At 42.8% G+C, this 23,090-nt stretch overlaps 1 protein-coding gene across 1 annotated transcript in view; it reads right to left on the bottom strand.

Annotated features, from left to right (window-relative positions):
- The window catches only part of NCAM1 (neural cell adhesion molecule 1), a 365,791-nt gene that overhangs the window by 57,167 nt on the left and 285,534 nt on the right, over positions 1 to 23,090 (bottom strand). The window contains exons 2-7 of the mRNA XM_090265947.1: positions 5,928 to 6,002; positions 4,115 to 4,333; positions 2,910 to 3,053; positions 2,398 to 2,535; positions 1,049 to 1,166; positions 440 to 606 (exon numbers count right to left, since the gene is read on the bottom strand). Of these exons, the coding sequence (XP_090122073.1) occupies positions 440 to 606; positions 1,049 to 1,166; positions 2,398 to 2,535; positions 2,910 to 3,053; positions 4,115 to 4,333; positions 5,928 to 6,002 (861 nt within the window). The remainder of the gene's footprint in view (positions 1 to 439; positions 607 to 1,048; positions 1,167 to 2,397; positions 2,536 to 2,909; positions 3,054 to 4,114; positions 4,334 to 5,927; positions 6,003 to 23,090) is intronic.

Below are 23,090 nucleotides of genomic sequence, written 5' to 3'. Positions count from 1 at the left end.
GGAGACAGAGAGAAACATTGAAGTGAGAGAAACCTTGATTGATTGCCTCCTGTACACACCTCGACTGCAGATTGAACCTCCAGACTAGTGATATGCCATGACCAGGAATTGAACCTGCAACCTTTTGGTGTACAGGATGACTCTCCAACCAACTGAGTCACTGGCCAGGGCCATGGAAGGACTTTAAACACAGGAGTGGCACTTAAGGTCATTCTGGTTACTGTGAGTAGGAAGGGCTATAGGGGACCTATGGGAGGCAGGGAGCCCAGCTGTGAAGCTGTCTCATTGAGCAGGGGGGGGGGCAGGAGAGTGGCTTGAACTGTGGCATAGATGGCAGAGCAGCCAAGAAGTGGCTGCATTTGGGATAGATTCTGACACAGAGTGGATTGAGTGTGTAGGGTGAGAGGAATTTAGTGACCTTGACCCACACTGTCCTTACCAAAGACTTTGAGGTGGATGGATGCATCCTGCTCTCCAGCCTTGTTCTCGGCGATGCAGACATACTCGGCCTCATCATTCTTATCCACTTTTCTGATGGTCAGTTCTGAACTGTCATCACTGAAGGAGTACTTCTCATCTTCCTCATTCTCTATCTGTTCCCCATCCCTACAGGGTACAGAAATACAAAGTGCCATGATTTTGACCACAGAGATAAGATGTTTATTTTCAGTTAGTTTCCATAAAGTGCAGTCTGAGCCCATGGGAAAGGCTCAGTCCTCACAGAAAGTTAGGACTCCAAATTGTATTTCCACAGGTACCTTTGATTCCTCCACCCAAACCTCTGATTCTGTCCCAGGGCTGTAAACTGAACCTACAGACGTACTGAAGAGGGCCTCCTAGGCCATGTACCTCCACCCCATAGACTGAAAATGAAGGAATCTGATGCACAGGACAGGAGAACCATACAGAAGAGTCCATTCTGCACCTGGAGTTGAAAACACTCCCAAGCAGTCTATTTCTATTACGTTGCAATGTCAGCATAGAACAGGCCCTATGCTGTTCCCCTTTTCCACTAGTCTGTGATAAAGGGCAGTAGCCAATGTCTTACTTTGTCCAGCTCATGGTGGGCTCTGGGAAGCCTTCAGCATCGCACACCAGGGTGACGGACTGGCCAAGGTTGGCGGTGGCATTCACTATGCTTTGCCTGGCCCTGACGGTGGGTGGTACTGAAGGAAAGAAGAACTGTCAGTTGTGTTGTGAAAACTTGGAAGAACACAGTGGCTTGGAGAGGAGGCACTTCTAAGGAACCCTAGGTCAAGAGGTCATAGACTGGGGGTCAAGAGTCCTGGGCAGCTGCAGAGTTAGTGTAAGGGATCTAAATTCAGGCACATACTAAATAATTATTGTAAACTGAATAAATAATCCACCTTAAACATGCATTAGTGTTTTATAACAATATACAGAGTTGGGCAAAAGTAAGTTTTTAGGTGGTATGAGTACATGAAACACAGTTTATTCTTGTAATATTATTTATTAATTATTGCATTTATGATTATTATTAACCTACTTCTTCCCACCCCTGTATAATATTGTTTTTCAGTAATATAGCTTCAGAAGCTATATTAATGCATTTTTCCATTTGAAAATGGTAGTCAGTTTAGAGTAACTATTTATCATTATATATTTTCTCAATCAGTGCATACTCAATTTAGAACTTCCATGGTTGGTTGAACCTAATGTTCAAAAGGAGATTCTTCGTACTGGAAAAAGCTGGAACTTTTGATCTCAGTGGTTAAATGGTTAACACCAATTTGAAATGCACCAGCTTACCAAAGAGTGGCATTTCTTTGTGGATGTAATAAGAACACTTGTGCACAAACTGTTTTACCAAAGGAATGAGAGGAGGAGAGTTTGGCAAAAATATGTATCAATAGCCAAAACAATATGACCATTATTCACTTATTTTCTTAGTACTGACATTATAATCTCCTGTAAACATCTTGTGAATGTCAGATTGACTCAGTGGGTGTGTTTATTTGACATTGCACATTAAGATTAATAAGCCCATGGACCATGATTCTGACTATTCTAAGGTCTGAATTGATTATAGTATTTTCTTTGAACATCGAACCGAGGGACTAACTTCAGAATTATGGTAACATCAAGGACAATAATGGATGAACAAGAATTTATTAGTAAGCATGAAGAAAGTTTCTAGTGCTTCAAGACAGTGAAGGACATTGAACGTTGGCACTGAAAAAGTCCTTATATTTAAGGAAGACCCAAAAGGCAAGCATATTAAAAAAAAAAAAGGAAACAAACTCGAGGTAATAGGAGGTAGGGGGGATTCAGCTGAGATTGATGAGTCTATATTTTATAGATCAAAGAGGAGGTTAAAAGAATGATTTTGGGTACCAAGGTTGTATGGAGGTGAAGAGTATGAAGAACAGATCTCACCATTCACAATAACCTGAATGTCCTTGAAGTTGATCTCCCCCCGTGCCAGGATCCTGCCTTCACAGCGGTAAGTACCCTCATCTGTTTTTTTGATGTTCCGAATCTGCAGGTAGTTGTTGGACAGGACTATGAATCGGACTAGAAGAGACAAGAGATAAGTTTATCCAAGGATCAGTTAGAGAACTTGTATCTATGGGTAGGTCGCTGAGTCTTTCCTTTTTCCTAGCTTCAGTCTTATGGGGTGGGGCTCCAAGCTGAAATAAGAAAATGTGTCCCTGGCTCTGATGTAGAGACAAGAACAGTCTATTGTAAGCGTGTCTTTTTCTTTGGAGAGGAAATCAAGTGCCTGAATATACACACTGTGGACACACACCCATTCAGAACCTGCATGTGTCCTGGGACCCTGGAATCTGAGTTTGCATCAGAATGTCTCAGAGGCTTGCAGAGGTGGAAACCCTAGGGGAGTTGGTGACCCAGAGGAAAAGGCAGCTGCCAGGGAATACAGGTCTCACCATCTTTTTTCAGGATGACATCTCGACCTTTATGTTTCCAGATGATGGTTGGGGGTAGAGAGCTGACCACATCACACACGATCACAGCATCTTCCCCCTCTCTGAACTCCTGTGGGGTTGGTGCATTCTTGAACATGAGCTTCTCTGGAAAACGAGCAAGAGAAGAGTGAGGGAAAACAGCTGGCTGTCCCACAAAGATCCCTTTTCACTGGAGCCATATTGCCTGGATTTAAGTTGCCAGTAACTATGTATATACATAGTTGTACAAGAGAGGATCCTACCCAGTACTTTGTCAAAGATGCCAGGTGGAGTGGCTAGCACAAATAGGGGAATATATCGTCAAAGTTTGGAAATCAACGTCTATTCACTGAGTGCTAAATTTATCACACTTTGAGAATAAAACACAGATGGAGGGAAAGGAGCATCTTTACCAAGGATCCCTTGCCTTGCGGGATGGTGCCATTGAAACACAACGCATAGGTAGAGTGAATTGATAGAACACTATTCTACAATGAATAGTAGGGCTAATCAATCCTTTCTCTGTCTCCCACTTTGTCTGGTAACCCAATCCAAGGTTGTATAGCAGAGAGAATTTTAAAGAACAGAACAGAAAAAAAAAGGTAATAAATAATATGGCAATCAATATCATGCCATTAATTGTCACCCACCATTACACTGGCCAATTGGACAGATGCATAATAGCAAGGTAATGAGATGCCATTGTCAGACCAGGTTTTGGCGGCAGTTGAAGCTGCCTGTATTGAATGGCACAGAGTGTTGAAATAATACCTCCTTATACTCCCCACTGAGCCTTTGGACTCCATTATCAGAAGGGAAGAGTGAAATAAGGGGGAGGCCCTGAACTGTACAATGGTCAATCAACACTTGCGGAAGAGATAGGGGCACCCATAAATTCTTTCTGGAAACTGTGTAGTTTGAATTTAGAGAATAGGGGCCACCAGGAGGTTGCTTTGACCAGCATGGAACCAGGTTGTGAGTTCTGAGCGGCCAAGTATCATTTAAGAGCATACTGGAGCTCTTAGCTCAATTCAGAAAAGACTTAGGGTGAAGAAAGAAGGAATGAAGCCCTGTCTGTCAAGCCCTCAGCTATTCCTCTGTTGCCATCCCACTCTGTCTGCTGCCCACATGTCTTCCTTGCCAAAGGTGGGGACAGGGATATAGAAGGAGAAAGAGGAGGCTCTTACGGAAAATCTTCACGTTCACTGTGGCTTCTGACTCACTGCCATCCTCACCAGTGACCACACACTTGTAAATGCCAGCATCATCAATGTTGGCATTGTAGATGGTGAGGGTGGAAGAAGAGTCGTCATTCCATACCACTGAGATCCGCTGCTGGTTCGGGGTTAGCTTTTCCCCATTTGGGGAGAACCACGAGATGTCTTTATCTTTGGCATCCCCTGCCACTAAAGAGAAAGAGATTATTTTCAAATCACAGAAGGTAAAATGGCAAAGTCCCCTCCAGGGTGACAGTGAGTACTCAGTAAAAGCTACTGAATGAGAGATCATACGGCTGGATGATCAGGGAGGGGTGACCATTTACCTTACAGTATCACTCTGGCCTCTGCTTGTTATATACATAGCACCAGTTATGGTATTTGGAAAGAACTCAACAACCACCTGTGCAGTATTTCTCATAGCAGCACTATCCTTAGTGAGGGAAAAGAAGAGCTATTTGTTGAGGACCTACTATGTGCCAAACACCCAACTAGGAGCTTACCGCCTCACAGACTGGGGATGGGCAAAGGCAAAGGGAGTTAGTATATCTAGGATTTGAGCTCAAGGGCTTAGCTCGTTGGAGCTGATTAGCTTATATTCAAAGTCTTAGATTATGGGCTTCTAAGTGGAAGACGAGACACCAGCTAGTCTAGGATTGTGGACTCCAACTAGTTTTATTCTAGCATCTGCCTGCACAAACTGGCATGACTGTCATTCCGGCACCCCCTGCCACAGACAGACAGACAAATTCCTCTCCTTAAATGCTGTGAAGAAGGTAACAGGAATCATGCATGTGTCCTTTCCCCAGGCACCTTGGAAGGGCAGATGCTGCTGCTTAGCTGCCCTAAACTCTGAGCTGGAACAAGGGTTCTTGGATCCTGGGATGTGGCTTTGTCCTACCACTCTGCACAGTGCCTTCCTTGGCTCACACCACCCAACCCTGCACAGTTACTTAGTATGAAAATGAAGCAGTCTTCTTTTCAGGGCCCATCATGTTTTCAATAAACATCACTGTTTTCAAGATGTGGTGTGGGCTCCATGGCTGCAACTCCAGATCACTTAAATTGCTGTAATGAAGGCAAGGCTGGAGGGAATACTTCCGGCCGCCACAAGCCACCTCATCCAACTCAGATCATGATAGCACTCCGAAGACCTTCACTGGTAAAAGCTGTAAATGTCACAGTTCACAACTAGCTCAGCTCTTTCCTATTCTCCCATGTTCCAAATCCCAGTCATATAACTTACAGAGAATTCAAAGTCTGATTTGAAGCCTTACCCTCCACAGGACATTTCCCGGTAATTATCTGAGCTGTGGAAATGGGGCATAATTTCTAAAGAAAAAACGAGGACACCAGGTCTGACAAATCCTAGAGCTCTAGGACATAATATTGGAATTCACAATAGACCTAGAAACCCAGAATATGTGTCCTCACAGAAAAGAAATGCCAGTACTCAATATTCTTTCAGGCAAGTTTTTGAGCTTGGATTTTCCTGTTTTGGGAGGAAGCATCATTTTTGTTCTTCATTGTCATTTACAGAACTCTGGATGTATACAGAGCAGGAGGGTAGAAGCGACTCATTCTTCTGGGATTATGCTGACTTTCCTAGGGACATCCCTAGAGATCCTCCACCACTAAGGAGAAGTCCAGATGACACATTTCACTTGTTTGAGAGTTTCCCTGGCTCTCAAGTCACACTTCTGACCCTTCAGAAAGCAATGCCATCGGCTACTACTCTGCTGGAATGTGGGGCCTGAAATGCAGCGGGGCCTGGATCACTTGCCTTGGCATAAGAAGAATTTGGACTCTCCGACGCTGATTTCCCCTTGGCTAGGTACAATGTCCACCTGCAGAGAAACTGAAAAAGACAAAATCCAGTTTAAATACATACTCAAATTGTTGAGAATGAAACCAAGAGCTTTCATTCAAAACTGGGGTCTCTCTGCTTACTTTAAGAAAGAGCAAAGGGAGACAGATGGTTGTTTGGGTTTTAAGAACTGGCCACCATCAAAGAATCCATGGTCCTCATGTTGAATCCAGAAGTGGACATGGTCAGACCACTCCCTGTGGAGCTGTTATCCTCTATCAGGTAGCACAAGGTCCCCTGGGAGATCTAGGAAGGCCTCTGCACTAACTGTTTCTGACCCCTTGAGAAGGCTGTGGTCCTACTCCAATCAGCAGCACTTTGGAGATTCATAGAAATAGCAGCCTGACCAGTTCTTTTGGAAATCAATCTAAAGTGTCTCCCTGGTTGTGTTAAAAGGGAAGCCCAATACTCCAGAACTCGGCACAAGGTCTCCTGCCAACCAGCCATGCCACCAGGCTTAATACTCTGAAGAAAAATTCTACATGACAATTCAAATGGATTTGGAAGCAGATGATGCCATGTGCTCACCTTCCCTCATGACTAGAGGAGCAACACCCCTCTTCCATAGCAGGAGACAGCATTAAACATCATCACCCCAATTAGCCAGTCATCCTTCGGGAATGCTGTAGTCCATGCCCTGCAGAAATTCCCTGCCCCTTGGCTACTTGCTCTGAATTTGTATATGATTATCCACATGCTATGTCATTCCATTCTGCTGATAAGACAAAATACATTGCTCCGGATCTCATAGATTCCTGTATTCATTCAGCTTCTTGTTTATCTGCTCAGAATAGATAACCATTTCTCAGGAAAATACAATTTTAGGACAGAAAAGAAATGCTTTTATTCATTTGCATTAAACTTCATTCTGCCTCTTTTCCTCTTAGGTAAAGTAAATCTGAGCGCTAAAGGCTAACAGATGTTTGGTTCAATGCATATAGCTTCGTAAATCTGATAGGGAAGAGGGGCCTGGACAAAACAGGCTAGGTAATAGAGACTCAGTCAGCCCTGCCTTAGAACAGCCATTTTCTCTTCACAGCAGAACAGAGGGAATGCTGGTTGCCATGGTGACTGACTTGCAGGCAGAGCTACTGCAGATCTCATTCTGCGCTCCTTTGATGAAGGGACCACAGTTGTGCTCAGCAGAACAGACGGATCAAAGGGCCTGAGTGGGGACTATGAAGGGGGGGGCATGGGGCACCTCAACTATTGGGGGTATAGCCTTCCTAAGCACCCTACCAACAGACAAAGCAAACCACGGAAAAACCCAAGCAGAGGCAGCAAGAAGAAAGAGATGGCTTGGGGGAGACAGGAATCAAAAAGGGAAGGAGACAGGGTAAGGGGGAGGAACCAGGCACAGGGTCCGGACTGGGAGAGGACGCTGAACACTCCACAGTGTGAGAAAGAGGCAGGAACTCAGAGATTTCCGAACGCTGGTTTGGAAGAAACATTCTAGTAATGGAGGAGCAGGCGGTCTCTCCCTTACTTGGTTAGCCCTGATTACTCATTTGGGGCTCAGGACTGAATTCTTTCTGAGAGCAATGAAATACAATGTCAGACAAGGGCCACTGCATTCATGGCACAAGTGTGACTGGCTGGGGCTGCTTCTCCAATAACTTGTCTCCTGATGGAGTTAGGTGCCACTCAGTTCTACACTGATGGAGCCGGAAGGAGTCTCAACCATCACCTTGTTCCACCTCTTCATTTTCTGAATGAGAAAATAGAGGTGAAGTGACTTTCTTAAGGTCACTTCTAGTTAGGGCCAGGGTGGCCCCAGAGCCCAGGGCACCTGGCTACCAGCTAAGTGTTCTTCCCATTGTGCAATGCTGCCTCTGCAAGTACAGTATGAAATGTTTTCATTTGGGTTAACAAACAACCAGAGGAGCAGTCTGGCCCTCACACTCGCCATCTCCCAACAGGCCAGAGCAAGCCCAGAGCTGACAGGGCCCATCGTATTTGGGGGAGCACAGGGTCTTCCAGAACAAGCTACAGCACAGTGCCATCCATCTTAAAACCAACCAGGACCTTTTCTATCCCTTCCGGTGGCTCATATTTCAAGGTACAGAGTTCTAGGAAGCCCAGAAGCTGTGCTTAGGCCACCTGTCACCTAAGTGATGGTCCTTTCTGGAGTTCACTGGGGGCGTTCTTTGAGGCTTAGAGGCATATTTCTGCCAGTTCACAGGCCCATGTGCTGAGCATTGGCAGGCAGCTCACATATGGATCCTGTTACTCTCACAGAACCCTTACTTCTTTAGAAGGATATTCTTATCCCAAGTGAAAAAACAGCCTTCATTTACTCAGCTCTTTTCAAACAGAACATGACTCTCAAGGGGCAGGAGAACATGGCAAGGCTGAAGAGTTTTCATACCCAACTGTGGCCAGTAACTATCTCTAGGCCCTGGAGAGAAACAAGAAACAAGAATTTTAAAGGAATTCCCACTTAACCAGCTCCCATGTACACATTTATTATCACAGACCTTTTTTTAAAGAAGAGAGATCCATTTAGACTCCTGACCTTTTCCACACATGGAAAAAATAGTGAGATTCCTCTTTCAAAACAGCAGAGTCAAAGCCAGGCCAGATGAACCCCAGACTCCCTGAAAGTCAATGGTTGGATGTTTTCCACTGTAGCACAACGGCTGCTTTTGCTCTTCCCCTAATGCAAAACCTTGAATTATTAGGTTTAATAATGGTAAGTGAAATTCTTGCTCCAAACTACAAACTCCTTCCTTCCACATCCCTTCTTACTCTATCAGTTCTTCCATTGTTTCCAATAAAATTCTTAATTTGCGCCTTTCTCCAGCTGCACAAATAAGTGAAATTTTCTAATTGGGCTTAACTCATATGTTAAGGAACCTTACAAAAACTTTTCTCCCAGAAAAGTATCTCATATCCTACTTTGCATTAACACTATATGTTATCTACCTCATCTTAGATGCATTCAAAGGTACATCTTATGAACCTAGGCATTCAGGCCAGGGTGGGTCCTAGAGGCAGAGTCAAGGGCCCCTCCTTTCAGTGTTTTCACTGTCTTTCAATAAGAACTCACCCCACATGGCCTCCTGCAGCTACTTCACACTTGCTGGTTTACAAGAGACACTTCCTTATTTAATCTGATGCTCTCTACAGTTCTGAAATATAATAAGGCTGATATTGTTTCCATTCTACAAAAGAGGATACTGAAGCTCAGAGAAATGAAATAACTTGCCCAGGGTAACTCAGCCGATGTGCAGTAAAGTGAGATTAAAAGTCATTTAGTTCTAATGCATTAGCTCTTCCCCTACACTCCACAACCACTGGCCTTCTGTTGGCTGCCCAATCGGCTCATTATTATCTCTTAGTTACCAGTTGCTCTCTTTCCAAATTATGTACAGAAATCTTACAATCAAGTTGTTGCCATCATTTCTCCCTAGGTTAACTATAACTAGCCTCTTTGCTCACAGATACTCAGAGCATTATAACATCCCTTCTACAGAAGGGGAAGTGGAGGCTCAGAGCCAAAGTTAATAGCAATGGTGGAGTCAAGATTCAAACCTCAGCTGAATGGAGACCAAAGGCACAGCCATTTCCCCCACACTATTTTATCCCTTGTGAACACATGGGGAAAACCTCCTCTTGAGAATGGAATGGTCCCCCTTTCCTTGTCTGGTGTGTAAAAAGTAAAATAACTCTGTTGGGAGATATATACGTTTTAAAATGTGTTTTCTATTTAAAGGTCTTTTTAAAAAATTGATACTATGTTCTGAAAGATAGCCAACTTGTTTATTAGCAAAAGATTCAGCTATTGATAGAAGTTCTGTGACTCCTAACTCCCTAGCAGAAGCAAGCTATAGAGTTTTAATTGCTAAAGAAAAGAGAATTAACATTTCAGTTCATAAAAGATGCTAAGGCACTTATCAGAATGGGAGGGAATCTTATGAAGGTAAAGCAACAGAGAAAAATTATCCTGATATCAGAAAGGAGCTCATAGATTTCACTTGAGTCAGCAACTCCTTGCAGCAGTTTAATTTTACTGGTGTTCTTTTTAGATTCTAAAGTGATTGCAGAGGTGGGAACTGAGAATGCAACGTGAACCCAGGTCTCTCTCTGGCTGATTGAAAATACTTTCTTGTTAAAAGGTTATAAAGACACTGGCTGCTGAGGAAGACAGAGAGCAGTTGTGCAGCAGGCCCACGACCAATACAGGCCCACCTGAGGAAGGAGCCCTGGTCACCAATTTAAGAGGATGAATCTGATCAGTGACTATGCATCAGATGAGAAAATGTTCTAGGACCTATGCAGTAATGGTTAAGGATTTTTGTAAAAGGCATCAAAATGTTGCTATACTTTTATTTTGTTAGCTATTGTTCTAAAAATGAGCCTTAAATATCAGCAAAACTGAATGCTAAAGTGTCTTTCACTTGGTATACCTGTGGGAAAGGCAGGTGTTTGAACCAGGAGAGTAATAACTGAGGCACCTCAGTTGCCTGCTACGGTTTGCTCTCATTATTAGCAAAGGACTCATGGGAAATAAAGGGCAACTTCACTGCTAAAGCAACCAACGAAAGTAAAACCAAAACTCTGCTGGCCGCACTGCAGAGTGACTAAGGCCGAGGACTCCGGGCCAGACTGTTGAGCTTGAATCCCAGCTCCACTACTTACTGGCTGTGTAACCTTGGCCAGCCAAGTTATTTAATCTCTGGTGCTTCTGTTTTCTGTTCTGTAAAATGGGGAAAACCAGAAATCCTCCTCATAGGGTTGTTGGAAATATTAAATGAATTAACATATGTAAAGCACTTAAAATAGTGTCTGGCATGTAATAAACATTTTACACTGTTGTGCATTATTATTCTTAATAAACCTATATCAACAACCCTTATCAAAGAAATCATATGGCTACCATTTTTGAGGGAAGCAATGTTTCTCTCAATAGTTTAAAATACAGTAACCTTCCCTGATGGTCCAGTTGGCAGTCAGGTGGCCTGATTCCACTCCTCATTAATTTATTTTACCTGCCAGTCAGAACTTTATTGGTATAAAGATGAGTGAATTCATGGGGATTATAATAAAACTGAATTCTTGTTTTTCGATCTTCATGAGAATTAAACAGTTGGGAGAGAGTTGTGGTTAGGAAGTCAGGATCTGGAGTCAGAGAGGCCTGGATCCAATTTCTAGCTCTGACATTTAGTAACTGAGTTCTCAGGAGACTCTCAGCACCTGTTTTCCACATCTGTAAGTGAACATAACCCTACTGATCTCACAGAGATGCTGAGATGATTTAGTAAGGTAATGTACATAAGGTGCCAAACACACTGTCAGGCCGTGTTGCTTGTTTTTTAAATGACAGCACATGTATGAGAGTACTTGGAACTTACACAAGCACACAAACCCCAAACAAAACCCCCAATAATACTTGTAACAAGAATGAGATAGTGGGAACCTCTTGTCCAAATCTGTAAAGTGGTGTGTATGTCTATTTATATTTATGTGTATAGATGGACACAACCATTGAGAACCTAGATAACTGTGTGAACAGAATAAGGCAATGTGTCAGACTGCTATTGTTTCAAGAAACAGCTGGACATAGGTAAATTTATCTTATTTTGGGAGAGAAAAACAAAGAAATGATCAAGGATGACAAAGAAGTCTCACCTATACTGGACATATGAGTCCTACAATTCTAGCTTGAGCTATTGTTGATAGCATCTGGGTAGAAGAAGCAAATGAGGCAGACTGTTTCACTTTCAAATATTAACCCAAAAGTTGGATGTCATTTTAAAGGAACTATAAAATATGCGTTCTTACAGATTTTGGCATCAGGTTCTATAATTGCATCACAATGGCAGAACATATTTGAATTGCTAATGGAAGCATCCTCATTTCTTAAAGCTGGGTCATAATAGCCACTAAAATAATCTAGAAGTCATACTTAGGGCTGCCAAGCCTGGTTAGGGCTCCATCTATATAAACGCTGAGAATTCTATCTAATTCCCATCTAAACCTAAACACCCAGAGGTAATCTAGCTAGGGTTTCCAAGCCAACTGAGATAAGCTTATATAAAAGCCTTGGGAAATGCTCTGTGGGAAGTCCACACAGGACCCTGGACCCCTAGCTTTCCCAATATGTCAGGCAGCCTGAAGAGTGAAGAAAGCCCTCAAAGACAGTTGTGGTCATCCCTGGTTGAGAATACCAGCACACAGCAGCTATGTGAATGAAGAATTCAAGATTGGAGGAGGAAGGAAAGAGGACTCTTGATGGTGATGGTGGGTGCATTTTTTATGCCATTAGAAGGGAGAAACAAAAACTTCCTGTGTGAAGACAAACTATACAGACAAGCTGCAGATAGTATACAAACATTTCTAACCCAAATTCAATGGAAAGGGATGCTGGGATCATATATCAGGAGTCTTTCATGTTAATAAAGCCACAGAAAGTGAGCAATGTTTCATTACAGAAGTGATGCAATAAGGAGTCCTAGTGAAAATTCTCTAACCTCAAAACACATGACTCTTCCAAACAGAGTGATGGGGGGAAGTATGGAGAAGTTGAATATAGCTTCAGAATTCTTCAGCTTTCTATGCCATGTGATGTTGTAATTGGTATTGTAATGTTACAGTAAGGAAGAAAAAGTACTGAGCATCACTGCACCCCTGAGGCCTAGGTGGTTAGTCTGATATCCCATTATCCCGAATAGTCTATCCTACAGAACTCTGGTGGCCAAACAGCAGAAACCAACTTGCCAGAAGCAGGAGGCTCTATTACTTACTGTAATAAATTATATGAGCTGCTGGGAATCAGGATAATTGGGTCCTGGCTCTGTTCCATGGTGCTGGCTTCAAATCAGAACCCAGAGCCAAGGCAGACAAAGGCTTCAGCTCTCTTGGCCTTCCAAGTTCCCTGGGTCAGATTAGAATTTCATTAGGTCTGATCAGAGAGATGGTTCAGTTTTATAGAAAAAAGTCAGTGGTTTCAAATCATGTTTGTTGTCTCCACAAAGCACCTAGAAGCTAGAAGACTTGACTAATGGCACATCATGCAGTGTCCTACGCTTCTGGTTATAGGGCAACAAGATCTGCATGTTGTTTTAGTCTGCTCAGAAGTAATAGATTCATGCTGTTCCCCAGGTCCTCACTCCCTTCACCCATCTTCATCCCCAAGAATAGAGCACCTTTAATGGGCAGTCAGAAGAAATGACTCAAAGAGACAGTGAGCAGGGTCATGACCCAGACAAGTTCCACACCATGTCCACAGGTCAGACACAGAGGAGAAGCCAGCCAGACCCTAATGAAAAGGAGCTTGTTTGTTTGCTTGTTTGAATGGACAATCATAAAGGAAGGAGATGCATTGATGAATATAGTGTACATTTTTTCCCCCCAAAACAGCAAAAAGAAGTATCCCAAGAGCCTCAAAAAGAGTGGATTCCAGGCCAGGTGTGAAGTCCTTTTTGAGTGGGCATTAGCCCAGTCTCAGAAAGTCCCCAAAGGGTGAAAACAGAAATGTTCCACAGCCCCTTCCACTGGGGAGCACATCGTGGAGTGCATGCTTGTGTGCCAAGAGGTGGCGAATGTTATCTAGTTACACCATGACTTCTCAGTCTTCTACTGCATTAGATTCCTGGACAGGATTATAGAGCCGTTACTAATGAAGAAGGTTGGAGCTGGGTAAAACCTGATGCATAGTCTCCAACCCCTTCACTGTACAGACAGGACACCCAGGAGCAGAAGCCAGGGTCCTGCTGCAAAGTTCGAGAGCCATGGGCTGGGCCCCACAGGCTGCCTCGTTTTGCTCTGTGTCTAATTTCGTTTGTGCACCCTCAGTAGCTCCTGCGCCTGGTCTGCCCTAGTCTCACCTCTATCCCAAAGGAGCAAGAGTAAGCAGATGGAAAGATTTGCTCTAAGAAGCAAGGAAACTAGGGAAGCTGGACAAATGTGGGCACTCTGCTGGTCCTGGTTAAGCCAGTCAAAATGTCCCATACTTTCAACACCAGGGTCACTTTCGCACAAGCAGCTCATGTTCCCTGCTTCCTTCTTGGATGGCCCTTCCTGTTTCCTTTCTGAGCAGACCCTGATATCAGGCCAACCTTGCATGAAGCTGAATTACTGAAACACAGGGCAAGAATGCAAGTAGATGTTTGGAACTCAGCTAAGGTTTTCCAGATAAACGTAAAATCTATCAACTTGCCTTGACAACCCAGGCCTTCTTAGTAAATTGCTGCATACTATCCAATTGCTTCCAGGATGTCCCTGATAATGTTTTCTTAGGTCTGCTGTCCTGAAACTTTGCCTTGACAAAATGACTCATAGAACTGCCTTTCTTCCAGCCATAAAAAGGTACTGATACACAAGGCGAATCGTTCTTTTCCCTCCCAAGAGCTTTTGCCAACATGGCAAGAAGCTGGAATAATATCTTTCAATATTTGTCCAGCTGTTGTTGCAGATGTTGTATTCTCTACAGCAAGAAAATAGGAATTTAGAGAATGCTAGCATGCAACTTCATCCTGAGAATTTTAGATCCTGCCCGTGTCTTTCAAAAATGTCCGTATGTGTTCAGAGTTTTAAGCACATCTGGGCTATTGAAGATACAAAGGCTTATAATCTCTCAAACAACCAGTGCAAAGAATTGTTAAATTTGGTTTCTGTCAAGTGAAAAATTTACATTCTCAAACAAAGACATATATAAAATACTGCTGTTATCCTATTTGACAAATGAAGAAACTAAGGTCACAAAGCTAGTAAATGGTAGAGTCAAAATTTGAACCCAGGCAGATCTGCCCCATAGTCCTTGATTTTAAATATGTATTACTTAAAGTCAGTCCCGATCAAAGTCAACTTTCATGGAAAAGGGGGTTGACTTTGTGCTAGATGAACTAAGAGACAAGGACACAAGTAGAAAAAAGATACTATATGCTGATTCAGACCGGGGCTGAACACAGGTTGCAGGCCTCACTCTTCTCCCTGCCTAGCCCCACCTTTGTTTCTGCACTGAATCCTCTTTACATGCCCTCCTCATGGCCCATGGCCTTGGCCGCCATGCCTACCTGCAGCCCTTCTCTACTGCCACTAGTGCTCAGCATTAGGGAAAGCACCTAAGAGGGATCAGGCCAGAGGCCTTGAGTTGGATTTTCCTATCTATGGGTTATGCCTGATCCCCCCAATTTGGATTCTGGGTAAGCCATATCACCCCTTCTTAAAGGTTAATATTAAAATTATTCTTTGGAGGTTCCTAAGTTGTGACTGGCTTTTCACTCCTCTGCAGGGTGTGCATTTGAAATGGATTATTCATTTAGCTCCTCAAGTGGTACTCTCTCAAAGGAGTCATTCTCCTTAAGAGGCCATCTGTAGAGTGTCCATGGTAAAGAGATTCCTATTGGAAGTCATATTCAATCCCTCAGCCACGGTCACCACTAACCAGACAGGGCCTGGCCTGTTGGATAATACATAGTACCACATTATATAAAATTTTAAAGGAGACAGAACAGGGGAAAACCCAGACATTTAAACAATAATAATTTTATAAATAGCATACTCATTGTTCTGGGAAAGAACTGTATTGCTTTCTTGCATTAGGGAACAAATAAGAAAGCTGTCACTGGTGCCACTAATTAGGGTAAGAGCTGATATGTCACATCTATCATTATGGCTTCTTAGGAACTTAAAGAAGCCACAGCCCAGATAGGGTGGTGAAGAGGAGAAGGGACGGTGGCCGTGTGGTGGTCCTGGCATATCCAAAGTATGTCCTCACTCTGAGTTTGTGCTATTACATCTGTAAATCTTATGATCCATTCGTCTGTAGAATCACCCATAACGTTATGTACTGATTTGCAGTTAAGAGTCCTCTGGCTACACTTATAGACTCCCTCTGTTATATCTCAGTGTGATTTCAGGGACCCAGAAGAGCCCCACAGACATTCCCTCAGCCCCAGGCTGTTTATTGACATTCCCTCTTCATCCTTGGTACTATTACCTTATGATTTACATGCCTAACAACAGCAAGGCTGCTATCAGTCTTTCTGGTTTATAATGAATTAAAGATTTGGGTAGAGTTTGCTAGGAGGGCTGGAGAAAGTGGTCTGTTGGGTAGGAGTAGGGAGGCTGGGAGGGAACAAGCGAATGCACAATGTTTCCACTCATCTTGATGGCTGGGACCTCCTCTCTGTGGTAATTATGCTCCTTTCTTGCCCAGAATAATGCTACAACCCTAGAGAGCTGCTAATTATAAGTCATAAAAGTTAGCTATAAAATGAGATCCTTATGATAGCCTTTATAGTTTGTTTGGGAGGTTTTGTTTTCGTAGTAGGGTTTTTACTTAAGCAACCATTATTAGGTTCTTTTATTATTCTCATAGACTCTTTCCCACCCCTAATCCAAGGTGAACTGTCCTTGACAAACTCACTTTGCTTTTTCCAATAGTCAGGAGAGCCTTAGAACCCCTGCCTGTCAAATCAAAGAGAGACATTAAAGAGAATCCCCCATGTCATAATGGGCTTTGATGTTCAAGGACTAAAATGAGTAGGATCCCAGGAAGCCAATTCAAAGGTCAGGGGCAGGTATGAGGCTCAGTCATGAGAACAGACACAAACCAAACTCATCTGATGGTGGTGGAATCTTCTTTTAGGAAGGATATCACAGACAGATGCAATGTTCCTTAACATCCTCCTCAAGGTGACAAACTCCAGTTATGAGCAAATTTACAGCCAAGTTAATTAAACTTTCTTATTCCAGGGTCCTTATCTCAATAAGAAGGAAAAACAAAAACCTGTAAAGAGACAAATTCTCTCTTTAGGAGAGGTTTGTGGAAAATCTCCTCTCAACTTCAGGAGACCAAACTTTTCCTGGCAATGTGAGTTGACAGTGTCCTCTGTGATCCCGTCTGGCAGTTCTAGCACTAAGTCTAAATAAGGGACTTGGGTCTCTCTCTCTCTCTTCCCCTCATCCTTCCTCACCTAGTCTCCCCGGACAGTGAGTTCCCCCTTGGTAACTAACTTTTGAACTTTCAAAATCTTACGAAGTTGCGATGACCAGGCAAAACTAAATTCCTTGAAAAGAACTCAGGTCACTGGACAATAAATTTTCCTTCTTTAAACATAGAATCAGCCTCAACGGTAGCTAAACTTGGGAGTGTAAGAACTAGTTTCTATTTCAAACTGGACTGACAACTGCAAAACTAAGGAGCCCTAAGACTAGTGGACATCTGAATTAATTAATTAGCTATTTAATTAATTAACTAATTAATTAGTTTTTTCACTGATTATGCTATTATATATAGCTGTCTCAGTTTCCTCCCTTTGTCCCCCTCCACCGAGCACGACCCCCACTCCCTCCGGCGATCCCCTCTCCTTTGCCCACATCCATGGGTCATGTATATAAGTTCTTTAGCAACTCCATTTCTTATACTTGCTCTTAACATCCCCTTGCCTATTCTGTACCTACCTATTTGTACTTCTTAATCCCTGCACCTTTACCCCCATTCCCCCAGACCCCCTCCCCACTGGCCACCATCCCAATGTTCTCTGTATCTATGATTCTGTTTATGTTCTGCCTGTTTGTTTTTAAGATTCAATTGTTGATAGTTATGTATTTATTGTCATTTTAATGTTCATAGTTTTGATCATCTTTTTTTAACATAAGTCCCTTTAACATTTCATACAGTAATGGTTTGGTGATGATGAACTCCTTTAGCTTTACCTTGTCTGGGAAGCACTTTATCTGCCCTTCTATTCTAAATGATAGCTTTGCTGGATAGAGTAATCTAGGTTGCAGGTCCTTGCTTTTCATCACTTTAAATACTTCTTCTAGCGTGCAAAGTCTGTTTTGAGAAATCAGCTGACAGTCTTATTGGAACTCCTTTGTATGTCATTTTCTGTTTTTCTCTGCCTGCTTTTAAATTCTTTCTTTATGTTTAACCTTTGGCATTTTAATTATGATGCTCTTGGAGTGGTCCTCTTTGCATCCATCTTGTTTGAGACTCTCTGTGCTTCCTGGACTTTTATCTATTTCCTTTACCAAATTAGGGAATTTTCCTTTTATTATTTTTTTCAAATGGTTTCCAACTTTTTTTTCTTTCTCTTCTCCTTCTGACACCCCTATGATGTGAATGTTGGAATGTTTGAAGTTTTCCCAGAGGCTCCTTACACTATCCTCAAGTTTTAGGTTCTTTTTTCTTCTTGCTGTACTGATTGGATGTCTTATGTTCTAAATCATTGATTGATTCTTGGCTTCAGCCACTCGGTTATTAATTACCTATAAATTGTTCTTGATTCTAGTTAGTATATCCTTTATTTCTGCCTGGGTCTTTTTTATGCTGTTGAAGGACATGCTGAGTTCCTTGGACATCCTTACTGCCAGTCTTTTGAACTCTGCATTTGATAGATTGCTTATCTCCATTTCATTTAGTTCTTTTTCTTGGATTTTGTTCTATTCTTTCATTTGGGCCATATTTCTTTGTTTTCACATTTTGGCAGCCTCCCTATGTTTGTTTCTATGTATTAGGTAGAGCTGCTTTGATTCCACATCTTGGTAGTGTGGCCTAATGTGGTAGATGTCTTGTAGGGTTCAGTGGCACAGCCTCCTTTATCTCCCAAGCTGTGTACTCGAGGTGTGCCCTTCACATGGGCTGAGTACTCCCTCCTCCTATAAATGAGTCTTGATTGCTGTCAGCAGGCCAAATGGAGGGATTTACTCAGTCCAGACAGCTGGTAGGACTGGCCATGACACCTGGCCAGCAACCACCTGCTTCCATGGCTTGTGGAGGTGGTAGGGTGGGTCTGTAATTGTCTGCTGGGTGTACAGGCTCTGAGTTTTCCCAGGTGGTGCAGGTCAAGGTTAGCCTCTACCTGTGTTCTGTCGCGGGTACCTTGGTGTAAGCTATAAAGCAATCTCCAGATGGCTGCTGCTAGTGCCAGGTCTGAGACCACTCAGTGAGAGATGGGACTGGGCTCAGCTGCTGCTTGTTTGAGTGGATTTAGGAAGGTCTGAAGCCTGTGCTTAGCCCAGCTCTTCGTATGGAAAAGCCACTGTTATCAGCCTGGATAGTCCCTAAGTTGGATCATCAGGGCAGGGCTTACTGTGTGAGCCAGGTTGATGGATATTTGGATACGGTACTGCTGCACTGTGGCTCTGTGTGGTGAACAGCTCAGAAAAGGTACAATGGTCACTGTCTGCAGTTCTGTCTGGGAGTAAGCTGTCCCCTGGCACTTTCCCTGATACCAGACACTTCAGTTCCTTCCTGTATGTCACTGGTGCCTTTCAAGCTGCTTCCCTGGTGCTGGAGCTCAGGGAGTGAGTCTGAGAAAGTCTCTGTGTGGTGCAAGGCCCTTTAAGAGGAGAGGTCTGAGAATCTTGAAGTTTCTTTTATCAACCCAACCCCCAATGGTTTTTACAGCCAGAAATTATGGGGACTTATCTTTCTGGTACTGTAACTCTGGGCTGGGTGGTCTGGTGTGGGGCTGGAACCCATTGTTCCTAAGATATCCCTCCATTTTATATCTACCACATGTGGGTTTGGGACTAGCTGGTTCCATGTCTCCATGTCTCCATGTCTCTGCCCCTCTATCCCTTCCACCCATCTAGATGGATGTGGTTTCTTTAATTCCTTAGTGTCAGACTTCCATGCAGCTTGATTGTCTGACAATTCTGAGTGATGGTTGTTTTATATTTTAGCTATAATTTTGTTGTGGTTGTTTGAGGAGGAGAGCCACATTTACCTATGCCTCCATTCTGACCATAATTTCACTCCATCGAAACATATTTAAATGAGTGGCATTCACACACGATCATAATATTGTTTTGTGTTGCCTTTAACTTTCGGGTCTCTTCTCTCTGCATAAGAAACTCTGCAAACAAACTGCATGCTGCACTACTTTAATGATGCAAACAGCTAGTGCCACAGTTGCTGCTGCCTTGGAAGCAGTGACGCATCTGTCTGCCATCAGCATGCCCATGTCATCCTCTGGGTAACTCAGCAGGTCTCTTTGAAGTGTGGATGGTGACAGAATGAGCCAGTCATTTCTCATGGGCTGGGATCTCCCCAACAGGCCTGTCTTTTGTCTGATGGAGTCTTTGTCTTTATTCTCCTACAGTCCCCTCTCTCCTGATCCCATCTTGCCACAATTCTCAGGGCTGGCCTTCTGCATACTTCCATAAGACAGGCAAACAGACAGAACAACAACACATCCAAAAACAACAGCAACAAACTTTGGTCAAAAAAAAAAAAAAAGGACGCATACATGTGAATACTTCCCTCCCCAATTCATGCATTATACCCTGTTTTGTAACAAGGCAAGCTTCCTTTATTTCTATAAATAAGTCATAGCTATCAGCATCACTATGTGGGCTTTAAAGATGCCAGTATCTTATAGAAAGCTATTAAACAGTGACAACATAACAACCAAGTCTACTAAATGGTCAGAATTGCCAGAGTAAATGGCTAGAGAAAAATGAGGATGCAATCCCAGTAGCGGTCCATATCCTCCTTCAGGTCAACAACTCTATTTCTGCATTTCATTCTGCTCTCTAAAGCTATAAACCATTACTCTCTCTTCCTCTTTTTCCTCCTGAAGTCTACACATAGATTTACAATTCACATAGGATTTCTCACTGAGTCCATTCAGGCAAGATGACATGTTCTGAATAGCATATATAGACATTATCCAAACACACACACACACATATGCACACACCAAGATCCCCAATCTGCACAAGGTCAGCACCAAATGTCGCTGGACTGTTATGTCAACTTCCTGATAAGGAGAGGTGATGATAAAACCCAAACTTTTCCCAAATTCAGTGTAGGTTATAAAGCTGAAAAACAAAACAAATAACTCTCACATCAAAGACTTTTTATTTGCTATATCCTGTCTTTTTTCCTTTGCTGCAGAGCTATTAAATGACCAAAATGGGTCCAAATATCAGGTTGGCCTTTGTCTTGGACCAAGATCCTTTTGTAACATCACAAAAGAAAATGACCCAGAGACTAAAACCTGAACTCAAGAGGGCTGGGGTCAAAACAGAGTTTAACTTACTCTTGCCTCTTAGTGAAAGGCCTCTTTACAGCTCAGAGATGGGGCCTTCTCTTTGTGTGTAACCCTCTTAGATATCAGTTGAAAAGGCAAACTTGCAAAGTTGGGAAATAGGTCAAGAAAGAACATCAAGAATTGCAGTCTAGAAAGAGTGCCATTAGGGTAAAGAAAAGAGACAGAGTAACTGGATTACATAGTGTGATGTGACCGATGGCCTCAGAAGAGCTTCAAAAAGAAGCTACCCTATGTGCTAATTCTGTCTCTTTCTCAAAGCCTTCCAGAAATCACCACTGTGACATCAGCCTCAAACCCATGCCATGTGTGGGCAGCCTCTTCCCTCCTGTTGTGTGCCCTAGACTCAGAGGCTATCCCTAGGAACTTCCATGGGACCTGGACCATCTGCAGAGAGGGTTGGCACAGACTACACTGAACAGAGTACAGACTGTTCCCTTATAGCCTTTAAAAAGTGACACTTCTGGGTTCTTTCTTTCATGGAAAATCAACCAGGACCATTGGAGGTCTGATCTAGGACTACTGCCTGGTCTTAGCTGTCAAAATCTGGCCCCGGGATCTTCTAAGGCCATGAAAGCCATAATGGGAAGGGGTTTGGAGGTAAAGAAGTATGTAGGTCGCTCTCTCCTTCGTGCCTCCATAGCCATGAGCTTGGCCTTCCATCACAGCACCACTGTGCCAGAATGTAATGTGTTAACATCTGTTTAAATGACTAAACTCTGTAAGGTCTGTGCCTTTGCATCCTCAATGCTCAGTACAGTGCTTGGCACAAAGTACACCGAATTAACCTGAAGATCCTTTTTTGACTATGCTTTTCTAAGGTTCACCCTAGCCTAATGGTTCCCCAATGCACAGGATACACATGTTCAGGCCCTGAAATAGTATCAGGCTACCTGCTTAAGAATTACCTGGAAAGATTATTAAAAACATATATCCTTGCTGCACCCCTGAAGATTCTAATTCAGTACCTCTGCAGTGGGGCCGAGCAATTCTAATTTTAAAAAATGCTCCTCAGATGATTTTGATATGCAGCCAAGTGATGGATCACTACCTGATAAAAATGATGAATTGCAGACAATAGCAAACTAATCTAAACTCTTCAAGCTCCTGCCTGAAGTTTTTGATTTTTACAATCATTCTTATGTTGCCTGCTGCTTTGCCATTTATCACATTAAGCAATGTGACGCAGCTCTGCAGAAACTCCTATTTTATGCATTTGTTTTCAAGTTTGTCACACTAGCACTTTAGGAAGTATAACCCTACACTCAAAACACTCATACATGTACATCATGTTTTTATAAAAACTGGTATGTCCTGCAACCAGAATGGATATAATACTAAAGGACAGGAAGTTACAACTAGGCACTGCATCCTTAACACATAGCTTGACATCCTTGGTTCATCTAGCCCAGGATGACAACCTGCATGCTACCAATGGGAGGTCTCAATTGATCAGTTCAGCAAACTTTCTCTTGCTTTACCAAGCAGGTAAGACTGAAATTTTTCTTCCCTATGTAACCCACGTTTAAAGCCCCCACAGATGAATGTGCTGGTCACTTAAGTGTGAGAAATCTATTCTGGTTGTTGCACATCCTTGTTAACTAGAAGAGAAAAGAAAAGTAAAGGGATGCATGACACGCCAGACACTATATTTCTAAAGTGTGACTTTGGTGTTCTGAAACAAAAACTCTTTCAAATTATGAATTAGCTACAAATTATAAAACAAGATTAATTACTGCTATCATTCTTCAAAATGGCAGTTAAAAAGGATACCCAGAGTTAAATGGCAGTCTTTAAGCCTAGAAAGCTTTCTGGTCAATGGTATAAATAACTACCTATCTCTTACCTTTATTCTGTTATATTGATGAATTTCAAACCTCTACAGGAACATTAACCAGGCCTCCCAATTCCCTGCTAAACATGGTAAAAGAAAACTTTCAATTGTTTTCAACAATTCCTAGCTAAATTCATCTTGCTTTCAAAGCTGCAGAGTCCCAAGGACAAATGCTCCTCTCATATGTAAACAGTTATCATTTATTCTTAGTATCTCCATGCTAGTTCATTGATTTTT

The sequence above is a fragment of the Furipterus horrens genome, unplaced genomic scaffold (genome assembly GCF_987537825.1).
Source record: "Furipterus horrens unplaced genomic scaffold, mFurHor1.1.pri manual_scaffold_2, whole genome shotgun sequence".
NCBI classification, from domain to species: Eukaryota; Metazoa; Chordata; class Mammalia; order Chiroptera; family Furipteridae; genus Furipterus; species Furipterus horrens.
This window is presented reverse-complemented; position numbering and strand designations above follow the sequence as displayed.